General features: G+C 33.2%; 2 protein-coding genes across 2 annotated transcripts; both read left to right on the top strand.

Annotated features, from left to right (window-relative positions):
- Positions 1–16253: 16253 nt before the first annotated feature.
- Positions 16254–16907, top strand: LOC140451104 (uncharacterized). Its single transcript, XM_072544833.1, has one exon. The coding sequence runs from the start codon at positions 16254–16256 to the stop codon at positions 16905–16907; it is 654 nt and encodes a 217-aa protein (XP_072400934.1).
- Positions 16908–19368: 2461 nt separating this feature from the next.
- Positions 19369–21723, top strand: LOC140451103 (uncharacterized). Its single transcript, XM_072544832.1, has one exon. The coding sequence runs from the start codon at positions 19369–19371 to the stop codon at positions 21721–21723; it is 2355 nt and encodes a 784-aa protein (XP_072400933.1).
- Positions 21724–22449: the final 726 nt, after the last annotated feature.

Raw genomic sequence — 22449 nt, 5'->3', positions numbered from 1 at the left:
CAGTACATATCATGTTATTTAACGTTGTTGTTTATGCCACGAATCTTACATTCGGATAAGTTTTTTATAGCTTTTTTATTGCATCATTCAAATTGTTACAACATAGTAATTTTCTTTGTAGACCTTGATAAAGGTGGCAAAAAACCACCGAAAGCTTGGATTCAGAATAAATAGTACGCCTTAGCAAAGCTCTATTGTTTATTGACTACCACACCCAAAAAGAAAAAAGTTTTCACAATATATATTACGTAAGAGGTTGAGATCATGTTGGACATAATCGGGATGTGATAACCTTTTGACACGTTCTTTCATCGCTAGGACTAAATTAGTTTTCATCCTAGGAGGATGGTAAGAATGGTAGCTTATGAATCTATTGCTACATATGGGTTTTCTATACCATTGTGTTTTTACAACATTATCCTCACATCTATGCAATCTCATGTCAAGGAAAGGCAAAGATCCCTCCCGCTTCTCCTCGCACGTGTGGGTTTCGTTGGTTGAAAACATTTAACGTAGATTGTATAGAGACTGCAGGTAGTTCCAAGATTAAGTCATCTACGTATCTCTTTATGAACAGTATTTTAAAATTAATTTGTTGCAAACAGTCTTTAATCAAGTCGTCCAAGACATAATTGCACAGTATTGGTGAAACAGTGGAACCCATTGGAGTACCAAAGACTTGTTTGTAGTAACAATCATTAAAAATAAAAACATTAGAGTCAAAAACAAAAGATGATTTTATCTTTTATAGATTATATATATATATATATATATATATATATATATATATATATATATATATATATATATATATATATATATATATATATATATATAACTAAAGTATTCAACTAGTGAATTCAGAGGTTTAATCGGTCATTCAGGTTGGCAAATAAAACAAGAAGTCAACTACTTCATAAGTTTATCGAAGACGTTTCGCTTTATATTTCTAAAGCTTCATTAGTTCTCTAAAATATAACAGATGACATAGAGTTTATAAGAAATACAGATGTTTATAGTTGTTAAGTTACAACTCAATATGTAGTATATTATCGATGTTATTAGCATAGCATTATATATGTTATTTTATATATCTACTGTAAACTTTACTCATTATTTAAAAATAACTAAATAACAAAACAAAACAAAAAACACACAAACTCTGTAGAAAATAATGTTCATATTCGTAGATACGAAGATTAAAAAATTTTTTAAACGAACATTTGGCTTCATTTAAATGGTTCTCCACTGAAGGCAAACAAAGCTCATATTTATTGCAATCTATGCAAACAACGTGACGCGATACCGAAATCTTTTTAAAGGGCCATATGTCACCAAATTTCAAGGTTTGAGACAATTATGAACTTCTACAGGGGTCATCGCATGATTAGTTGGACGGGTGGATTTGTATGGCGGAAATATTTGATATATTATTTTTAATTTATATTTTAATGAAACGTGGAAATAGGGGATGATTGTGTTATTATTTTGAATGGAAAATAAGCCAAATTTTAACTGAAGAATAGGTGTTATTTATTTCGTAAGATGAGAGAGTGGTAAACCTGGCTCAAATTGTCGATGTCGGTTCTTTTGTTTATTACCGATGAGTTCTTGAGGATCTCACACATTTCAATAAAGGAGCGTTTCTGATGGTTATTTTGTTTCGCCAGTCTTTTGGTATTTGTGAAGTCAATGTGATGTTTGGTGGAAATGGCCCTATACGCCCTAAAAGAGACCAACTGGTATATATATATACACATATATATATATATATATATATATATATATATATATATATATATATATATACATATATATATATATATATATATATATATATACGTATATAAATATATATATATATATATATATATATATATATATATATATATATATATATATATATATATATATATATATATATATATGCACAAGTACAATATAATCCTAGCCACATTCCTAGTGAGTCCAAGAAATATTGTTGAAAGGCAATATGGCGTATTAAAACTGAAGTTTCCTGTACTTAGTGTAGGATTAAGATTAAAGTTAGAAACAACTACAAATGTAATAATAGCATGGGCTATTTTACACAATATTTGTATTGAAGCCAAAGAAGATCAGCTCCCAGATGGTATGGAAAACATTGGTCAATTAATTGAAGCTGGACAAATCAATCAACCGCTTGATGATCAAAATCTATATGGCATTGCAAGAGATGTTATTGTCCAAAATTTTTTTCAATAACGGTGAATCCTACTACGGTAACTACTTTTTATAATATATATTAATGTAATAGCACTTACATTCGTCAATTTAATACAGCAAAACCATTAAAATCTCAAAAAAAACACCAAGTTAAATTATAGTTCTAACCTCGAGAGATAATACTAAAAAAATTATATATTTCACCTAACAAACTGGTATTTTCTTTCAAAAACCCATTCATGATTTTATTAAAAGTGTATTATTAAAAATATAAAATAAAAAAAAATATTCAAGATATTTTTTATTTTAAAATTATTTCAATAATGACAATAGAGCTGGTGGCACTTCTTCATTATCTGAAATTAAAATTAGATTAAAAATGAATTATACTGTATAATATAATATTGTAATCAACTCACTTTTAATTTTATTTAATATGCTCTCCCGAATTTCATTTTCTAGAGCTGCCTTTTTGACTTGATACTGATGCAACTCATTAGCACGTTCTTCTGCTGCCATTACCTATTTTTTTCATCATCCAGAAGTTCTCCTTTTTTTCTTTCATTTTCAATTTTTAGTTCAGTTAATATATCTTTATTACACTTTCATTACCTTTGGACGTCTTCTACTGTGCAAAGAAGTCAGATTTAAAATGTTGGATGGCCCAGGTGTAATAGTAGCTTCCGATTCTTCCTCAATAATAGCATCGATATCTGAAACCACCATTTCTTCTATTTCGATGTGTTCCATATCGGAATCCACAGTTTGTACTATTAAACTGTCATTGACGTCAGGAATAGCATCGCAATCATTTACATTTGCTATTCCTACAGCAGCACGTCCAATTAAATTTGCTATTAGATCTAGCAGGGGATCTTCTTTTATATCTGTGGTTCCATCACCTGTTTTGGCTATATTTATTCTTAATTTTGCTTTATACACTTTACACTCTGACTTCATTCTGTTCCACATTTTTTTAAGACTGCTGATTGACCTAAAATATTTTGAGAGATATGAATAAACACTGTTTATATTATATAATGGCATATTCCCTACCTCTTAATTGACCCGCTGCTATTAAATTTTGCAGTTAGCACCTCCTAAGCATAATCTTTCGCTTTATTAGTAGCACCATCTGTTTTTTTTATTAACAGTACTGGATGCTGTTTAATAAATTTAACTAGTTTAAGCTTTTCGTCATAAGTGAAATTTACAGCCCTTTTCTTATCCTCCATTTCACTATACGTATATAAATAATTTACAAAACTAAACAAACCTAATTTACAAATAACTAACTACTAATTAAACTAACTATAACACACAAAACTGAATAAAACCAACTTGGAAAACAAACAATTCAATAACAAATAAAAAAGTAAGGTTATTACTTCTTATTCTTCTTTTTATTTATCAATAATAGTTCAAACGTACCCAAAGTAATACCTAAGAAAGAATTTCCTAGATAAGCAGTTCTTTTAGTTGTGAAACGCTAGTGTTCCTAGGTATTGACTTAGGAAGTTTTTTTCGATAAGAATTACTTTCGAAGGCATCTGTTTAGGTATCGTTGGTGAAATCGGGCATTAGTATTAATAGCTCAAATATACTTAGACATCGTGGATTTTAACAATAGCTATGACGTTGTAAAACCTTGCTCAGAACTAACTGGCAACAATGCACTGGAACCCTAAAATGAAGACGTTTTCAATATAAAGGCAAGTGGTATAACAACATACAAAATGTTTTTCCTAATAAACCATGGTTTGACAGAATCCCATACATAGATAGGCGGCATATTACTACCATTATTAGAATGATAACTGGTCATTGCCTAACAGGAGTACATTTATACAAAATCAACATTCGCGATAACCCATACTGTGAATGTGGGCAAATGGATACACTAGAACACATATTTTGGGAATGTCCAATAAACAAAATAAATGATTATGATGTCTATCAGGAGCTGATCAAAATTAATATTAAGACACCAATTAATATCAATTAATTAATAACCAATTAATGCAATATCAACAAGGCATTTTTAAAACGCAGTGGCCGCATAGATGAATATATGTGGAGATGTAAACAATGTAAATCGTCAACAGCAATTCGTGATGGAAAATTCTTTGCGGGAAGTCATCTGGCACTGTTCAAACTAATAATGTTGATATATGAATTTGCAAATGACTTCTCGCAGAAACTGCTTTGCAGGGAAGCCCAATTAGGTATCACCAGCGTTACAGTGACCGACTGATGTAATTTCTGCCGTGAAGTTTGGGGCAGATATTTGGATCAGCATCCTGTGGAACTAGAAGGATTTGATGCCAATGGAGAACCCCTCATCATAGAAGTTAACGAATCCTACTTCTTCCACAGGAAGTACCATAGAGGTGCCTACAGGGCAGGGAAATGGATTTTTGGTGTAATAGAAAGGAACACTGGAAAAATGTTCCTTACACCCGTTCCAGTACGGAATGAAGAAACTTTGTTGCCCATCATATCAAGGTATGTTATTATTACAAATATTTACACAGACTACTAGAGATTTTATCGAAGGCGGTAAAAGTGTTGCAGATTTACATAGAGATTATGTTAACCAATGTAAGGAAGCCAATAAACCTTTTGGAAACTACCATATGTATTCTGACATTTTCAACACAGAATTTAATATATCCTACTTTGTCCCGAAAAAGGATCAATGCAACCTTTGCTTCTTATTTAATAACGCCAGCGAAGCTGAAAAAATGAATCTCGAGCGTGAATATCAAAAACATCAAGAAGAAAAAATATTGACTAGAGCTGAAAAGGAAAGCGACAAAAAAAAGTGTAGCGAGAACTTTTTAGTCGCATGTTTTGATATGCAAGCGGTGTTCCAGCTGCCAAAAGGTGACACATCAATCTTCTATTATAGATCAAAACTAAATACAATGATACAAAACTAACTTAACTATCACTGAATTGGTAGCGGATAATACATGGTGCTTTGTATGGCATGAAGGCCAAGGCGGAAGAGGAGTGACCGAAGTGGTTTCAAGTCTTTTAATGTATCTAGAGCGTAAGTCCAAAACCATCAATTCTCCAAATTTGGAAATAGTCTTGTATAGCGACAATTGTGCAGCACAACAAAAAAATATTAGACATTTAATTCAACGGATTTCTCTCAATGTTTCTTCTTCTTTATTTCAGATTTGTGATAGCAACACTCATTTATGCAGGACAGAAATTTCAGATTAGAGAAATTACACATAAGTTCCTTATAGTTGGCCACACCCAAAATGAGGGAGACTCCATACATCCCGTTATTGGAAAACAGGTATGAAATGGACAATATCCATAGACGGATCAGTTATCAACTGAAAAATGTCATTTTTAGGTTACACGTTCTTTAAAATCAGGACTAATTTATGTACCAGATCGGTTTATTCAAATAATAAGAAATGCAAAGAAAAAAGGGGAGCCATACCGAGTCAAAGAGTTAACGTATGAAGTTTCATGAACATCAAACAGTTGATGAATCACCTAGGACCAAATTTCAATATCGATGCAGAAGGAGAACAGATACCTATTAATGATCTTAGAGTTATTATTGCTCCATTGAAAAGCAACTCAGTTGCTTTAATAAAGTCCTCGTAGACATACCGTCTCAGGACTTGCAACTTAATGTAGAGTCATATGTCGCCATGTTACCAATCCAACGGTAACTTTACCATCCTATTTGTAAACACGACATAATGTAAACTAAAATTCATATATTAATTTTTAAAGGGTTTTTTACCCTCATATTTAGTGGCTACATTCATGTAATATATTGACACTGATGATGGAATACTTATTCCCAAAAAGTTTTGTCTTTTTAATATAGCCCGACGGGGTTTTTTATATACCTTTTTATAAAGGATTTTATTGAAAAATTTTATATAGTATATAAATATAACACTAATGTTGATTAAGATTTAAAGGTAATTTAGGTACAAAAACAAAATGTACAAAATAGTATTGAGTTTGTATTTACTAACAAAAGTTTGGTGTAATTAGGTGATGTTCTTACCTGGTGCTTGTAAAAATAAACTCCTAATCCTCAGAATGTTTAATAGCCATAATTTGTCCAACTTTAACTTTCACCCATCAACAAAAAATATTCTTTTGATTGGTAATTACCATTTTCGTAATGTTACCTTCTTATCTTTTAGCAGTGTTTATTAGATATATAAAAATTGATGTATACTGTTTTTATCGCCTTTTCTAAAATTTGGGATATATATAGTATATAATTATATTTTCTCACTTAGAACACTTGTTAAAAAAAACTTTATTTTTGAAATTATACAATTTTACAACTTAAATAAAATGTTAACAATAATAATTATTACTGTTGAACTTTATGAAGTGACTCTAAACAATGAACGTACTTTTTTATTTGTATCTCTATTTATAAGGTTTAAGGTAATAACTTATAATCTAAATGGTGTTGTTGGCTTCCGTCTGTGTAGTCTTGGCGGAGGTCTCGTGGCGTTGGTATTGCGTTACGTTTGTCTAGGTGTTATGATTACATTTCTCCTCCTTCCTTGGGATTGAATTCCGTCCTCGGAATTTCGAGAAGTTCTTGAAGGGCTGATACTTGGTGTTGTGGCATTTTGGGTCCAAAACACAATCTGTAGATTCTTCTTCTCTTACAAATTGCTACGTATAAAATTAGTGCTAAAACAGATATGTTTGTTAAAGTGAGGATGAGGCTGATGCTGGTTGTCATCAATGGCTGTAGATTCGTTGTTTCGATGAGCTCGAGTCGGTGATGGGTTCTTGGAATTTCCAATTTTTCCAATATAAGCGAATGTTTCGGGTGAAGTTTCATTTGTATAATATTTGGCATTTGTAGTTCTTGGATGGTCTGTGGGTTTATCTTTTGTCCCATGATGTATAACGTTTCATCCGTGGAAATCACGCTGGAGTGGTTGACAGTGATTTCGCCAATTTTGAGGGGTTCTGCTAATCCTAGTAGAACGACGTGGTCAATCTCTATGATGAAGTTTTCTGTGTGCAGTGAGGCATCCTTGTACGTCTGGGATTTGGCATTTTGAATAAACTCTATTTTGGCAAATGATGATGTTGGATTTTGGCGTGCAATTTTCGTACCATGTGTTATTTGCGTAGTACTTTGCAGGTGGGATTATCATTGCTTGTTCGTTGTTGGGTATCGAATATATTTTGGAAGTTGGGTAAGAGTGGACGTGGAGAATAGGAATTTTTAGGATTATAAGCATACTTGTCTGAGTTATACATATTACTGAGTGTGAGGCTTCTAAGAGTTCATAGGGGTGTTCTTCATTAAGTATTAGAGCGTCTCACAGCAAGTCAAGAATATGGTTTAGAACTCAATACAACCAAAACTAAATGCATGCTCATCAGCAAAACACAACAACCTCCGATGCAATTGACATTAAACAACCGAAAAATAGAACAAGTGGAGACATACACATACCTTGGAACCACAGTCAACACAAAATGGGATCAGTCAACAGAAATAAGATCACGAATTGAAAAAGCGCGAAACGCGTTCAACAATATGAAAAAGTGGTTCACAAGCAAAATCTCAATGGAACTAAAATTAAGACTGGTCAAGTGTTATGTGTTCCCGGTCTTGTTCTATGGAGCAGAGGCATGGACCACAACGGAAGCCACCCTGAAGAAACTAGAATCCTTTAAGCTGTGGATATATCGCCGTATTCTTCGGATATCCTGGACAGACCACATCACTAACGTGGAAGTAATGCAGAGAATAGGCAAAAGCAAAGAAATAATCTTCACCGTAAAGAAACGGAAGCTTGAGTACTTCGGACATGTCATGAGGCATACTAAGTACCGGCTGCTACAGTTAATAGTCCAAGGAAGGATCGACAGTAGGAGGGGACCGGGAAGAAGACGACACTCATGGATGCATAACCTGCGACAATGGTTCGGACTAACATCGACCGAACTGTTCAGAGGTGCCGTAAACAAAGTCAAAATAGCCTTGTTAATAGCCAACGTCCGAAACGGATAGGGCAAAGGAAGAAGAAGATGTAGGGTAAGAAGTTCGATATTCGGAATATTAGATTGAGAGATTGTTATTGTTCTTATTAGTTTTTTGATGTATTCATTTATACTTTGTATTTCTAAAATTTCATTGATTATGGCTAATTGTTTGGAAACGTGATCTAATTCATTTGATAATAGGGCATTGTTGTCATTTAACTTTTTAAGAAGTATGTCGAATCTGGTATTAAAGGTTTCGCCATAAGAGATTTGATTGTTATACTTTTTTATTATTTCGTTTTGTTTAAGCTCGACTGCAGCGAGATGACATTCGAGGAGTTCGAAGTCTGAGTCGTCGGGATTGCCGGTAATGTATTTGATAGTCGTACCTAAGAAGTTGAAAAGACCTCGTTTTTGTATTCTTTTCCGTGTGATTTTGTTATCTTCTGCTTCTTTTAGTAGGTCTGTAAATTGGTTTTTGAGAAGTTGTATCGTGGGTATGTTTGGTAAGACGTTGTTGAAGTTGTCGCTACTGTTGGATAGTGTATGTTCGAGTTTGTCTAAGTTAATCTGTAGTATGTGTTTGTGGTAATGAGTTATAATTTTTGAATCTCCTATTGATTCCGTATAGTAACCATTATTGGGTATCACCTGGATTTTGACCAGTGCTTGCAGATGTTGAAGGGTCATCCTGTAAAGAGGATTTTTTGTAGTGTTTTCTTTGTCTTTTAACGTATTTTAAGTGTGTACTAGTTTTATTATTTTTTGCCGTTAGGCCAGTAATTTTTGTTTTGTGAAGTGGGGATTATTGTCTGATATAGAGGGTCTAGTTTGGGTTGAATTTTCTTTTTCTTTGCGTAAACTTTTTGTGTAATTGTAGGTATTTCTTCTGTGTCTTTGTTGGCTTTTTCTAGAGCTTTATCTCTTTTTTCTTTTGTTTTTGTGTATATGTGGTCAATAAATGGAAGTAGTTCGTTTTTATGTTGTTCATTATAAGTTTCATAGATAGGTAGATAAAAATCAAAATTAATTTCGTTTAAATAAGGGCCGTAAAGTATTGTGAATAACCGGTAGAACTGTGAATGGATTGATTGTACACAAGGACAGCTTTTGTAAAGGTGTCATCTAGGGAGTTTTGCGGATTTTGTGCCTTTAATGTTCGAATTTTTTCTAACAAGGTTGAATGAAATCTTTCGACTGGGGAGTTTGATGAAGAGTTATTAACAGTGGTTGTATGAGTTTCGATTTTGTGTAGATTCAAGAATTCTTTGATAACTGAGGAGTTGAATTCTTTTCCGCTGTCGAATACAATTTTCTTGGGATGGTTATGGTATGAGAAATAATGGCTAATTTTGCTTAAGATTGATACGGAGGCTTTGTCTGGAAGTTTATAGCATTGTGCATATTTTGAAAATGAATCGACTAATGTTAGGTAATAAGATTTATTGCATTGTAGTATGTCTACATGCAAAATATCAAATGGTTTTTGTCCTAATAGCGGACCTAACTGAGGTAGTTTGTATGGTTGGCGTTCATATTTGTTTTGTAAACAAATATCACATTTGTTAATAAAATTTGCTATTATGGTTTGCATTGAGGGTCAGTAAAACTTTTGTTTTAAGTGTTTATATGTTTCAATTATGCCGTTGTGATTCATAACGTGGTAAGTTTTTGTGCATTCTATTTGTTTTTCTTCGCTTTCTATATCTTGTAAGAGTTTTTCACAAAAATTTGCTTTAACAGTGTTAAGAATTTGAACATTCTTATTTTTTGTAACCGGCAACACTGGCAACATTGGTTCTTCTTCTGCCCACAGCAGCCGCTATGTATGACAGCCGACGAAGCATGCATGTTCGGAGAAAGAAAAAAAGAAGACGAGAGACTCGATTCTAACCATAATAGACATTACCATCACCACGCATACTAAAAATCCCTTTGTTCAGTTTTTGTTGTTGTATTACTAAAATAAATTTAGTAAAGTGTAATCTCCAGTGTAGTCATTTATTACAAAATTAATAGGCCTTAGGTGGCATCAACATAAGTCTGGTCCTTCGAGCCGGATAAACAGCAATAAACACGATTTATAGTTCAACACACGAGACACGAAGTCATATCTAATGGCACCGCTAATAATGGTAAAGTAAGTGCGTAATCCTATCTCATATCTATCCTAAAAACTTGAAAACAGACTATTTTGTGGTTGAGTGGGTTATCGCTTGTCGTTTTGTTGAAATTTAATACTTTTGATGCTTAAACACGATAATACTATTTAACTAAATACATGCTTTACGGGATATGGGATATATTTAAAATAAAAACTTATTTTTAAAGTCTTAAAATGGACTTCGATGTTTGACCAGCAAGCGAGAAAGACGTGTTTTAGGCACTAATTTATCGTGCTCGTTAAATAGTAATTATTAAAGTAAATTTAAAAGTAATTAAGTATAAAAGTTAAAGTGATTTGTGTACTAAATATTGGAATCGTGAGTAGATAAAATATACTTTTTTCATCTATTTGGATTTAGATATTTAAGTAAATCACTGCAGTTAGTTATACGTATTTTCCAATTTCCATGAACTGGTATCACAACGAAAGCTGTAAAACAGCATCGGTTTTAGTCGAATTTTAAATCCATTTAAAAGATGTCATCTTCCAGTCAACTACCACAAAATGCATCATACTCAAAAGCAGTTAGTCAACCACGTAGTATATTAATCCCAAACAGAGATCAAGCTATTCTATTTAACACTCTAGAGAATTGTACAATTAATGACTATCTTGAAGGATTGAGTCAGCATATAGAACCAAAAAATATAATTTTCGCAGCTCGTATATCAAACGGTAGAATATGCATATATCTATCATCTAAAAACCTAGTAGATAAATTCATAGCAGAAACAAAGAAGATAATAGTAAATGGAAATATACTAGAAGCGAGAAGATTAATAACTCCATCAGTCCGCTTAATCCTGTCCAATGTATGTCCAAGCATACCTTCTAACTTAATAATGGACGAATTAATAAAACTAGGTTTAAATCCTCTCTCAGACATATCATACCTACGGATAGGAGCAACCAATCCTGCCTTCATTCATATTCTAAGCTTCCGAAGACAAATTTTCGTTTCATCTTTTCCAGACAACTTTGTACTACCTGAATCTTTTATTATCGAGTTGGAACAAACATCATACCGCATATTTTTAGCCCAAAACGAAACATGTTTCAAATGCAAATTAACTGGACACCAGGCAGCTAATTGTCCAAATATTTCACCTTCTAACCATCTTCACAATGATAGTGCAATGCAAACAGAAATGAGACAAAATTTATCAATAAATCATACTCAACAAGATAATCTACAAAAAACTCCCACAATCTCAAATACCACTTCCTCCACGCTTACTACGTCTTCTCAAACCACATTACAAACAGTAGCAATCCCAAATTCATCAATAAACCAAACCGAACAGTGCTCACTACAAAATACATCTATACATTTGACCACTTCTTCAGTTAACACTACAGTCGCAACACCCACATCGTCTGAGTCATCCCCTAATACCCAAAAATATCAATCAACCTTACCCGAAACAAGTCAACACTTACCTCCAAATAAAAATACACATATGAATTCTCACGAACCCCAGATAACTTCGAACAAAGCAAGCGGAAAAAGAACCTTAGAAGATGCAATCACGCCACCCGCCGAAGAAAACTTTGTAAAACCTAAGCTTCAATTAAAGAAAAAAACCAAAACTGATGACAAAAACTTAAGAGATGAGATACCAAATCTCCCAACATTACTAGAACCAGTTAGAGAATATGTAGAAAGGGAAAATCAATTGTTAAACTTCGATCAAGTAGTGGATCTATTGGAAAATATACAAGGATCAAAAGACATAATCAGCGTAACAAAATTGTACTCAGAAGACTCTCATACACTTATAAAGTTTCTATCGGAATTACATCCATACTACATCGACAAAAGAATGAAAACCAAAAGCACCAAATTAATACGAAAACTTGGCAAACACATAGGTTTTCTCCCTGCAGTGAAAACTTCATTGTCGGAAGAAGATTCCGACTCATCGGTAAATAATTCCTCTAAAGAATAATTACATTCACTTCTCTTTTTCAATGGAACTTAAATGGGTTTTACACCCATTTTGAAAAACTAAAACATATTATCTCTGAAACACACCCATCTATTATCTGTCTACAGGAAACAAATTTTAAAAATTCAAACCATGTATATAACTTTCGTAATTATTCATGTTTTTATAATAACAGATTAAACCAAAACATTGCCAGTGGAGGAGTAGCAATTTACGTGGATGAAAAATTCATGAGCACACAGTTACAAGTAACTTCAAATAATATTGAATTAATAACTATTGCAATAAATATACCTCAAAAAATTTATATATGTAATATGTATATCCCACCAAATCAAACTATATCCCAAGAAGATTTAACAGCTATTTTGGAACAAATTCACCTAGAATTATCGTTGGAGATCTTAACTGCCACAATCCGATGTAGGGTTCCATAAAACTCAACCCGAAAGGACGAATTATAGAAGATATTCTAACATCCCAAAATCTGAATCTACTTAACGACGGAAGACCAACCAGATTTAACATACATAATAGCACATCATCGGCAATTGATATTTCTCTGTGTGACCCAGTTCTGTCCACTACATTAACATGGGACGTTCTACCCTACTTATATGGTAGTGACCACTACCCCATTATAATTTCTTTAACGCATCAGAAAACCACAAATATAGAATCGCCTATCTCAAAGTGGAATATTAAAAATGCTGATTGGACTAATTTTACCAAACAAATCGAACAGGACATTAACCAAACCAACTTTACATCATCAAACGACATTGACAAGTTTTTAAGTACATTTTTACAAACCATCACAGCAGCCGCAGAGACGTATGTAAGAAAAACAAAAATTTTAAAGAAACATAAACCTCTTCCGTGGTGGACACCTGAATGCAGCTAAGCTACAAGAGCGTATAAGAAAGCTTTCAATAGAATAAAACATCATAAAACAGACGAAAATATAACGGACTACAAAAAACGAAGAGCTGAGGCAAGATACATTCTAAAAAAGAATAGAAAAGAATCCTGGAGAAAATTCATCTCATCTCTAAATACCTCTTCAACCATAAGTACAGTTTGGAGAAACTTAAGGAAAATCTCTGGAAAAAGCCAACCATATAAGATTCCTTTTCTAGCAAAAAATAACAAAATAATTAGTGATAGAAAAGAAATAGTAGATATGTTAGCAGACCAATACGAATTAAATTCCAGTGATGAAAATTACACTGATAAATACATAAAAACAACGTAGAAAAAAACATTTTGGAATTCGACGGACATGAAATTCACAACCTTAACGTTCCTTTTTCCTTCATAGAACTTGCTGAAGCCTTAAACTCTTCTAAAGATTCAAGCCCAGGACCAGACGGTATCCCCTTAGCATTTCTACTACATCTACCAGACAATGGAAAAAATTTATTACTAGACCTTTATAATTTTATCTGGAGTAACCAGGTTTTCCCATCAACTTGGTCCGAAGCAATAATACTACCACTTCTTAAACCTGAAAAATCACGAACATCACCTGAGTCATATCGACCAATATCTTTAACCAATATTATATGTAAAGTGTTAGAGAAAATGGTAAATAAAAGGCTGAGATGGTATTTAGAACAACAAAAACTCCTTATTCCACAACAAAGCGGATTTAGGCAAAATAGATCCACCGAGTCAGGAATACATGAAGCATTTGCAAATAAGCAAGATTGTATCGCAGTTTTTTTCGATATTAATAAAGCTTATGATACTGTCTGGCGATACAATATCATATCAAAATTGCATAATTGGAATATCAGAGGCAATATGTTAAAATTTATTTCCAATTTTCTTCAGTCTCGCAGCTTCATAGTTCGATTAGACAACGTTAACTCAGATAAAAAAGTTCAAGAGAACGGAGTACCACAAGGATCAGTTATAAGCTCAACCCTTTTTCTAATAGCCATAAACGACATACTTCAACAATGCTCACCCATTGTTAAAGGAAGATTATACGCTGATGATTTAGTTTTATTTGCTAAAGGAAAAAACTCTACATCTATTCAAAAACATTTACAACAAACAATCAATCAGTTAGAATCATGGTCTAGGACTATTGGATTACAATTTTCACCGACAAAAACTAAATGTATTTTATTCACACGAAAACGTAACATTCTAACTCCACATCTGAAGCTATATAATCAAACCCTCAATTTCACAAATAATATCAGATTTTTAGGTATGGTTTTCGACCAAAAACTCTCCTGGAAAAAACATACAGAAGAACTTATTCACATAACACTAAAAATTATGCCAAGCAGGATTAAATTTTATGAAAACTATTTCCAGCAAAAACTGGGGAGCAGATCAAAATACACTATTACATGTATATAAATCTTTAGTTAGATCCAAACTTGACTACGGTGCGATAGTTTATTCATCAAGCAAAGTATCAGTATTGAAAACATTAGAAACTGTTCAAAACACAGCTCTACGAATAGCTACAGGTACGTTTCGAACGACACCAGTTGAAAGTTTACAATGCTTAACAGGAGAACCACCCTTAAGTTTACGATTCAAATACCTTTCTCTCTCATATGCTTCTAAAATAGCTAGTAATAAAGAACACCCTACTTATACCAATACGTTCACAGATCGATTTCAAGACACTTTCTCTACAACAAGACTAGATCCACCATTTTACGAAAGGGTTAGAAGAAACCTTCATGATCTACATCTCGAATTTCCTGAAATTCTCCCAATAAATTTCCTAACTTCTCCACCTTGGTTAATACCAATTCCCAAGATTAACACTAGCCTTAGTATATATATAAAAAACGTGAGACTATAACAGACTTGATCAAACAAGCATTCTTAATAGAAATGGAAACTTATAAAAGTCACTATAAGATATATACTGACGCATCCAAATCTTGGTGTTGGTGCAGCCATTCTCACACCCAATACATCCTTAAAATTTAAATTCAATCCCATTACTTCGTCATACACTGCGGAGTTGTTTGCAATATTACAAGCACTTATCCACATAAAAGAGTCGAAACAGTCCCCGTCTCTCATAATAACCGATTCACTAAGCTGACTTCACACTATTAAACGTTTATATACCAATAATCCAATTGCCTCACATATCAAATCAGAAATAGAGATTCTAAATAATAATAAGATCACTGTTGACTTCATGTTTGTTCCATCACATTCAGGTATACAAGGAAATGAAGAAGCAGATGAACTAGCCCGCTTAGCATCGTTCAGCCAGGACTCCATTCTTATTAATGAGGTTTCTTCAGATGATTTCAAGTCAGAAATAAAATATAAAGTGTTAAGTGCGTGGCAAAATAAGTGGAGTGCATCACAAAATAAACTGAAGGAAATCAAACAATTAGTGGAACCGTGGCTTCAACCCACAGCGAATAGACACGACCAAGTGAGAGTAACACGTTTGCGACTAGGACACAGTAACTTTACACATAAACACCTCTTTACGCGAACTGAGCCGCCAATGTGTGAAAATTGTCAAGCAATACTCTCCGTGAAGCATATACTAACTCAGTGCAAAACATATGAAGCAGCAAGAAAGAAGCACACTATCCCAAATAATATAAAGGAAGCCTTAGGAAAAAACATGAACGTTAAAAACACAATCAGTTATCTTAAAGACTCAGGACTATATCAATTATTGTAATTTTTTCTAACTTTACCTGTATTATATTTTTTAGGTCGCTAATAACCCTGGTGGTTACAGCGTAAATAAATAAAAAAAAATAAATAAATAAGTCTTAAAATACTTTTCTTTTTCTTATCACTAAATCTTTAAAAAGGTTTAAAAAGTTCATTAACTAGGTTCGAAAATTACATTAAAACAAAGTTAGATAATCAAAGCTCTCCTCTTGGCTGATTTAGAATCTCGCTTCGAAAATATGTCAACGCTACTTGAAAGAGTTGATGATACGCAATCAATAATTGAAGCCTTGACTAGCAAGGATGAATTTATTGTAGACAATGATGAAAGAGCTGCATTTGAGGACTCATTTTATACTATTACAAGTAAAGCTAAAAAACTTCGTTCATACACTTCTAGGATCTCAAATCCGCAGGCTCCTCAATCAGCTCAACCTTTTAGCTACATAAAGCTTCCGGATATCTGTCTTCCATCATTCTCCGGGCCCTATAAAGATTGGATTTTCTTCAAAGAAACCTTTATTTCTGTAATTGATCAACATCCTCATATGCCACAATCACAAAAGCTAAACTACCTCAGAATGTCATTAAAAGGCGAACCTCTTCATTTAATTGATACTCTTGAAATATCTGATGCAAACTATGAAATCGCTTGGACCATATTAAATGACAAATATGAGAATATCGAAAAACTTATAAACAATCAGATTAAGGAACTTTTCAACCTTCCTGTTATTAATAAAGAAACTCACTCATCCTTAAGTCAACTCTTTGATAACACAAGTAGAATTTTAAAAGCTCTCGAAGCCCTAAACGAACCTGTCCAACATTGGGACTCCATCTTAGTATATTTAATAACCACAAAATTAAACTCTAGTGCTAAACATGCTTGAGAATAAAAAAAAACCAAACGTGAGAGGCCTAATCTTAAAAAATTATTGAGTTTTCTGGAAGACAGGTGTGACATGTTCGAATCTATTGAGGAGGATAAGCCTTCCTCCACGAACCATCAACAAATTAGCTATAAAAATAAGTCTTCAAGCTCTAAATCACTTGTGACGTCTGACAATAATCCTACACAATCTTATAAAGTCAAATGTACAGTCTGTGATGAAGAACACAGTGTATATAATTGCAACAAATTCCTTAAACTAAATACTAATAGTAGATACAATGAAGCTAAACGCTTAAAGCTTTGTCTGAATTGCCTGAGAAAGGGACATGGTGTGCAACAATGTCATGGCAGTAAATGTAGAAAATGTTCCAAGCCCCACAACACTCTTTTACACATCGAATCGTAATCTAGAGCAAACTCTGTAGGTCAATTGGAAAATTCATCCACAACCACAGTTGAGGAAAATGATGTTGGAACTTCTACCTCTAAATCTCATTGCTCGATATTCCCTAACACTTGTACCTTGCTGTCAACTGCCTTAGTAAATATTCTCGATAGCAATGGTCGAACGCAAACCTGTAGAATTCTTTTAGATAATGGCTCTCAATGTAATTTCATAACCAACAAACTTTGTGATAAACTAAACCTTCCGAAAACCAAAATACAAGCCATAATTTCTGGTATTGGTGATTATTCTTCTAAGGTGACCTCAAGGACGAACATAATTCAGTCCAGATTAAACCTTTACTCAATTAACTTCAATTGCCTTGTGGTCGAAACTATTACTGGCTTAGTACCTTGTAAAACTTTTAATAAAAATCAATTAAATGTTCCACCCAATCTAATTTTGGCTGATCCCAGCTTTGATGTTAGTGCTCCAATAGATATATTGGTTGGAGCAGATACTTTTTGGGACTTATTATGTATAGGGCAACATAAGTTAGGTCCAAATGCACCAGTCTTACAAAAGACTCAATTAGGTTGGATAGCTTCAGGTCCACTTAATCTAAGTAGCAAGTCCAATGAAAAATCTCTTTGTTATTTTAATACTTAAATACTTAAATACTTAAATGCTTAAATACTTAAATACTTAAATACTTAAATACTTAAATACTTAAATACTTAAATACTTAAATACTTAGATACTTAAATACTTAAATACTTAAATACTTAAATACTTAAATACTTAAATACTTAAATACTTAAATACTTAAATACTTAAATACTTAAATACTTAAATACTTAAATACTTAAATACTTAAATACTTAAATATACTTAAATACTTAAATACTTAAATACTTAAATACTTAAATACTTAAATACTTAAATACTTAAATACTTAAATACTTAAATACTTAAATACTTAAATACTTAAATACTTAAATACTTAAATACTTAAATACTTAAATACTTAAATACTTAAATACTTAAATACTTAAATACTTAAATACTTAAATACTTAAATACTTAAATACTTAAATACTTAAATACTTAAATACTTAAATACTTAAATACTTAAATACTTAAATACTTAAATACTTAAATACTTAAATACTTAAATACTTAAATACTTAAATACTTAAATACTTAAATACTTAAATACTTAATACTTAAATCAACAGCTGGAAAAATTCTGGCAATTAGAAAGTGTAAAGGAAACTCCTCACCTTTCAAATGAGGAAATATTTTGTGAACAGCATTTTCAAACAAATACTTGTCGGGAAAATACTGGTAGGTTTGAGGTAACAATTCCCTTTAAATTAGATACTTGAAAGCTCGGGGATTCTTTTCAAATTGCAAGAAACAGATTTTACTCTATGGAAAGAAAAATGCTGAAAAAAGATCCTCTTAAAACTAAATACACTGAATTCATTTCAGAATACTTAGAACTAGATCATATGACTAAACAAGAATCTATGGACGACTATAGCGGGTTTTTCTTACCCCATCACGCTGTTTTCAAACCCTCTAGCATTAGTACAAAACTTCGTGTAGTCTTCGATGGCTCAGCTAAATCTACCTCTGGCTTATCTGTGAATGATATCATGATGGTTGGCCCCAATATCCAAGATGATTTATTCTCTATAGCAATTCATTTTTGAAAACAAAATATTGTCATTTCAGCAGATATAGCCAAAATGTATCGGCAAATACTTGTACCCAAGGAACAACACGAATTCCAAAAAATACTCTGGCGATTTGATCCAACTGAGCCGTTGTCAATCTTTGAACTAAACACTGTAACTTATGGCTTAGCATCTAGTGCATTCTTAGCGACAAGATGTCTACGAAAAATAGCTGATGATATTAAGCAATCTAATCCCAAACTTAGCTTCATAATAGAACACGATTTCTATGTTGACGACCTTCTTTCCGGTGCAGACAGCCTAGAAGAAGTCTTAGATATCAAAAATCCTTTGATACAAATATTCAAATCTTATGGTATGTATATTCGAAAATGGAACTTGGTGATACTAATCAATTAGAAACTATTGAAATAGGAAACTCGGAAACTAGTAAAACTCTTGGACTTAATTGGAATCATAAGTCAGATATCTTATCATATTCAGTTATTCAACCCTCGTTAGTCACCGTTAGTAAGAGATCTATTCTCAGTTCTATCTCTCAGCTTTTTGACCCACTAGGTTTATTATCTCCATTAACTATAAACGCAAAGATCCTTATCCAACAACTTTGGCAATTACATGTATCATGGGACGAATCTGTGCCAGCATCAATTCACACAAAATGGTCCACATTTCAAAGAGACTTAAAGCTAATAACTGAACTTAAAATACCTAGACTTGTTTTGATCAATGATAGAAAGGCCGTAGAATTGATAGGATTTGCAGATGCTTCCGAATCGGCCTATAGCTGCTGTGTTTATCTTCGCTCCACAGATTCCGCTGGTAATTCTCAGCATCACTTGCTGTGTGCAAAAACTCGTGTAGCTCCTTTAAAAATGGTTACCATTCCAAGATTAGAACTTTGTTCAGCCTTACTTTTGGCTGAATTAATGGATAAGGTAAAATCTTCTCTACATTTACATGTAGATAAAATCTTTTATTGTTCTGATTCTACTATAACACTATCTTGGATTAATACTTCTCCTCACGTATTAAAGGTGTTTGTAGCAAACAGAGTGGCACAGATTCAATCTTTAACTAAAACTACCAATTGGAGATATATAAATACAAAAGAAAATCCTGCTGATTTACTAACCCGTGGAATTTCCACATTTGAGCTGATAAATTCCGATATTTGGTGGAATGGCCCCAAATGTCTGAGCAGCTTCGATTATGAATCTAATAAAACCTTTGTACCTTCATCGTATGAGAATCTCCCAGAAACAAAGCCCAAGGTTTTAATGACCACCTTATCTCCTGTGACAGAATTTCTAGAAATTGCTAAACTCAATGGTTACTGCACACTTAGAAAACTTCAAAGAGTGTTGGATTATGTACTATGTTTTATTCGTTTTTGTCGTACCAGTTCTTCCGATAGAGACTTAGGTCCCTTGACATGCGAAGAATTGGGAAATTCCTTAAAACAATTAACTCGCATTTGTCAACAGGAATCATTCCTCCTAGAAATTAAATCATTAAAGGTGAACAAATTGAATCCTTTTAATGGCTTGTTTTCTTTAAACCCCTTTATAGATGATTCAGATATCCTAAGAGTTGGAGGACGCTTGGGTAAATCCCATTTTAACTATGATAAAAAACACCCAGCTATTCTCCCTAAAAACCATCATCTCACTAAACTCTATGCCGAATCTAAACATATTGCTCTTCTTCATGCTGGACCTCAACTCACATTATCAGCAATTCGTGAAGAATTCTGGCCTATAAATGGTCGAAATTTAGTCAAACAAATCGTTCATAATTGTATTCGATGCTTTCGTTTTAACGCTAAAACTGTTAAGTACCTGATGTCATATCTACCAATTGATCGAATGCGACCTTCTCGACCCTTTTCGATGTGCGGCACTGATTATGCAGGCCCATTTAAGTTACGCGATAGAAAAACTCGCAATTATAAGGTCCAAAAATGCTACATATGCCTATTTGTTTGTTTTAGTACCAAAGCTGTACACTTAGAATTGGTCAGTGACCTTACCACAGAATGTTTCATAGCCTCACTTCGTCGCTTTACAGCGCAACGTGGTATTTGTCGAAAATTATTTCCGGATCACGGTACTAATTTTATGGGTGCAAAAAATGAATTAAGGAAATTCTTTGAAATCAATTCAGACAAGATTCAGACTAGACTCAGCCAGGAAAGCATTGATTGGCGGTTTATTCCGCCTAATTCTCCGCACTTTGGCGGACTTTGGGAAGCCGGTGTTAAATCGGTTAAGCATCATTTGCGCCGTAGTATCGGCGAAAATATTTTAACATTCGAAGAGTTTTCAACCCTTTTAACTCAAATAGAGTCTTGTTTAAATTCCCGACCAATTTCTCCACTATCTGATGACCCTAATGATCCTAGTCCTTTGACACCTGCGCACTTTTTGATAGGAGAGCCACTTTTCTCTATACCAGATCACAATTGGCTTGATGTTAATGAAAATCGTCGCAACCAGTATCAGCTGATCCAACAAAGACTTCAATTATTTTGGAAGAGATGGTCATCCGAATACATTTCACAATTACAATCTCGAAACAAATGGAAGAAATCAGAGCCCCAAGTATTGACTTCGGGTACACTTGTACTAATCAAGGAGGATGGGCTTCCTCCTCTCAAATGGTCTTTAGGTCGTGTGCAAACGACCTTTTCGGAAGTGATGGTGTCATCCGTAGTGCAATGGTGAAAACTGCAACTGGAGTGATTCATCGTCCAGTAGTTAAATTGTGTGTGTTGCCTTGTGCTTAAAGGCATATCAGCCTTCAAGGGAGGCGGCTATGTTAAGTATTTGAACATTCTTATTTTTTGTAACCGGCAACACTGGCAACATTGGTTCTTCTTCTGCCCACAGCAGCCGCTATGTATGACAGCCGACGAAGCATGCATGTTCGGAGAAAGAAAAAGGGAAGACGAGAGACTCGATTCTAACCATAATAGACATTACCATCACCACGCATACTAAAAATCCCTTTGTTCAGTTTTTGTTGTTGTATTACTAAAATAAATTTAGTAAAGTGTAATCTCCAGTGTAGTTATTTATTACAAAATTAATAGGCCTTAGGTGGCATCAACAAACAGTATTATCTATAAGATAGTTTCGAAACAAATTCAGATTTCTGCTTTAATCTGGAGCCTTCTAAAAATTGCAAGACATGGCCAGACGATGATAAAGATATTAAAAAGAGACATGGGGAATCTAAAATTTGCATTCCACGACATGTCTATTCATCTAGGCAGAAATCCTAACGAATTTGTTTCTCGTACTCATACAGAGTAGATCCGAATAAAATGAAAAAGACAGAAAAGATTTGATTTCACGTTCAAAGCGTCTATGTATCTATTGATACGTATTTTGACTTAAAAAGTCTCATCAGAATAGTTATTCATAGCCGTTCTTAACGTGAAAAATAAT

Source organism: Diabrotica undecimpunctata, chromosome 9 (genome assembly GCF_040954645.1).
Source record: "Diabrotica undecimpunctata isolate CICGRU chromosome 9, icDiaUnde3, whole genome shotgun sequence".
Lineage (NCBI taxonomy): Eukaryota > Metazoa > Arthropoda > Insecta > Coleoptera > Chrysomelidae > Diabrotica > Diabrotica undecimpunctata.
Note: the sequence above shows the minus strand (reverse complement) of the source record. Positions and strands in the feature narration are given on the sequence as shown.